The sequence below is a fragment of the Mus pahari genome, unplaced genomic scaffold (assembly GCF_900095145.1).
Source record: "Mus pahari unplaced genomic scaffold, PAHARI_EIJ_v1.1 scaffold_11118_1, whole genome shotgun sequence".
Classification (NCBI taxonomy): domain Eukaryota; kingdom Metazoa; phylum Chordata; class Mammalia; order Rodentia; family Muridae; genus Mus; species Mus pahari.
Window position 1 is genome coordinate 14965 of NW_018392986.1, and position 2904 is coordinate 17868.

Sequence of the window (2904 nt, forward strand, 5' to 3'; positions counted from 1 at the left end):
ACTACATCGAATTTATGCAGGAAGTGTGGTCTCTGATCTGTACCCCTTCTGTTCCACATAATATTGATTTAATTTTAATAATGAGAACCCGTGCTGCATTACTTAGTCTACAACACTTTGGCATCTACTGTTTTTATTACAATATCACTAATGGCATGTTTCTTGCTGGCATACACCTATACAGTTGACTTCTGGGAAAATGCAGTTTTCTGGCAGGCCGCAAAATTCCTGTTAATTTCTCACTTCTCGGTACAGGAAGTGCACACACCAATCCAGTGTCACATGACTTTCATTGCTTCTCTGTGGAAGTAAAGAAAATCCCAACATCTTGTTGTCAGGTTGGACCATGGTGCTCTCCTTGGCAGAGGAATGTGTGCGAAGAGACCCTGATCACTATTGAGAAGCTTACATGTTACAGGTTTTATCCACTATTCCTTTCCTTCTGTTAATGATGGATGGATCTGAGCCTGACTACACAAGGAGACTTGCAATCTAACACTAATAAAAGCGAGCCCCAAGGAGCCTTTGTATTTAAAATCACTAATATTTATGTTTTCATTTTAACTGTAGTACAGTCATTAATCAATTACAGTATGCTCTCTTTCATGAATGTTGTCCTTAGTTATTAACTTGTATGTTGCATAAAATGCACAATTTTGCTCACATAAAACAAACGCATTGTCTCAGTATTAAACAAAGAACATTTTATCCTATGTTTATCTAAGGATCATCATCCTGGTCCACTGGTACACCTGCCATAACCCATCACTTTGAGAAATGCTCTCTTGATGTCCTTGTTTCTCAGACTGTAGACCACAGGGTTGAGCAATGGTGTAAAAGCACTGTAAAAGAGTGAGATCTGTCTGTCTTGCTCAGGGGAGTAGCTAGAGTCAGGCCTCAAGTAGGTGTAAGTGGCTGGAGCATAGAAGAGTGTGACCACAGTCAGGTGGGAGGCACAGGTAGAGAAAGCCTTGCAGCGCCCCTCTGTGGACTTGATCTTCAGAATTGCCATAGCAATACGAATGTAGGAGGCCACAATGAGGGAAATTGGAGTAACAATGAAAAAGACACTCAAGACAAAGTCCACCATCTCAATTAGGTGAGTATCCATGCAAGCCAGGCTACGCACTGAAGGGCCTTCACACAAGTAATGGTTGACCCTGTTGGGCCCACAATATGGCAGACTCATGGTGAAGAAAGTATGCAATAAAGATGAAAAGAAACCACAGATCCAAGACCCTGCTGCCAACCATGTGCAGAGGCCCCAGTTTATGATGACAGTATAGTGCAGTGGATAGCAAATGGCCACATACCGGTCATAAGCCATGACAACAAATAAGGTGCACTCAGTTCCACCCAGGCCACCGAACATAAACATCTGCAGCCAGCAGCCAATGAAGGAGATGGTCTGAGAGTAAGCAAGAAGATGCACCAACAGCTGGGGCATGGTGGTTGTGACTAAGGTCATATCCAACAGGGAAAGGGTACAGAGGAAGAAGTACATGGGAGTGTGCAGCTGTGTGTCCAGGCAGACCAGCATGATGATGAGCCCGTTGCCCAGGACTGAGCTCAGGTAGATGAGAAGGAAGANAATGAAGAGGATGCTGTTGGTCGTGGGGTCACTGGAGAAGCCAAGCAGGATGAACTCTGAAACCCAACTTTGGTTCTGCCCTGGAATTATCCAAATCACAAGGTCTGTGAGAGACTTCCAGCCATATATGTAATACCTGATACAGGGGAGCCTAGAAAGATGGCATCTTCAGAGGCTGGAAGGCTGGGGTGGTTATTCTGAACTTACTGCTAATTTTCTGTGCACACTTCCCAAGTGCTTCACAACCCCTCAGTCTCTTCATCTGTAAAGTGAGGCTGATGATACTCACTTCTTAAGAGTACTGTGACTATTTATAGAATGTCACATAACTCTGGAAATACCTCATAACACATCATATGTCCTGTGCTGCCTCATACACTTACTCCTCCCTTTTGTGTGCATTAGTCTCTCACCCATTCGAGAACAGGCTCCCCAGAAGCTCCTAGACCTGAAGTGGTCATCCACCTTGTAGAGCTTATGTCTTGTGTAGAGCTTGGTCTCTCCTCGCACCAAGGACCATTTATTAGGTCCTTAGGAAAGAAGCTGTGCGCCCTGAGCCTTAAGAGGCCCTAAGCTGCAGCAAGAGCAGGATCGATCTTTTGTAGCTGCTATTAAGTTCTTCCTTCCTGTTCTCTAGTCTTCCTTCCTGTTCTCTAGTCCTCCTCCCTGTTCTCTAGTCTTCCTTCCTGTTCTCCAGTCTTCCTTCCAGTTCTCTAGTCTTCCTTCCCTGGTCTTGTGCCCTCCCTACCTGGTCGTGAAAGGTAGTGGACATGTCATGACTGGCAGTGTTCACGTATGTGGTCTCACTGGACCAACACCCAGCATGATGAGTGCCACATATTTCCCACTCCCCACACAGCAACCGTAGTCCTAGCACTTCCAGCCTGCACTGCCTACAGCTCCATGCCAGCTGTGTCTACACTCCAGCCCTGACCACACTCTAAGCAATGTTTTCCTCACATGGTGGGCACTTCACGCAAACTCTGTCAGGTGGTGAACATTCTTTATGCAGCAGCCTCTTCATTAAAGTCTGAATCTCTGTTCAGATTACACAGGCTCTATATGGTGGTGACAAATTTGCCATCCCAGCACATGAAGAGGTAGAGGAAAGACAGCCAGGAGTTCTTGTGTAGCCTAGGTGACATAGTTGGTTTGAAGCTAACCTGAGTTACATGAGGCATGATAAATAGGTAATTTGTAGCACTAAAAGTAAAATCAATGAGGGACAAGCACATGGCGCATCAGGAAAGTTGGCCTGAGGCCAAGCCCGATGGCCCCATTGCAACCTGTGAAGCCACAAGGTAAAAGGAGAA

General features: G+C 45.5%; 1 protein-coding gene across 1 annotated transcript in view; it reads right to left on the minus strand.

Moving 5' to 3' along the window:
- Positions 1–730: 730 nt before the first annotated feature.
- The window catches only part of LOC110315292 (olfactory receptor-like protein OLF3), a 3753-nt gene continuing 1579 nt past the window's right edge, over positions 731–2904 (minus strand). Inside the window, exon 2 of the mRNA XM_021189379.1 lies at positions 731–1695. Coding sequence (XP_021045038.1) covers positions 731–1695 — 965 coding nt within the window. The remainder of the gene's footprint in view (positions 1696–2904) is intronic.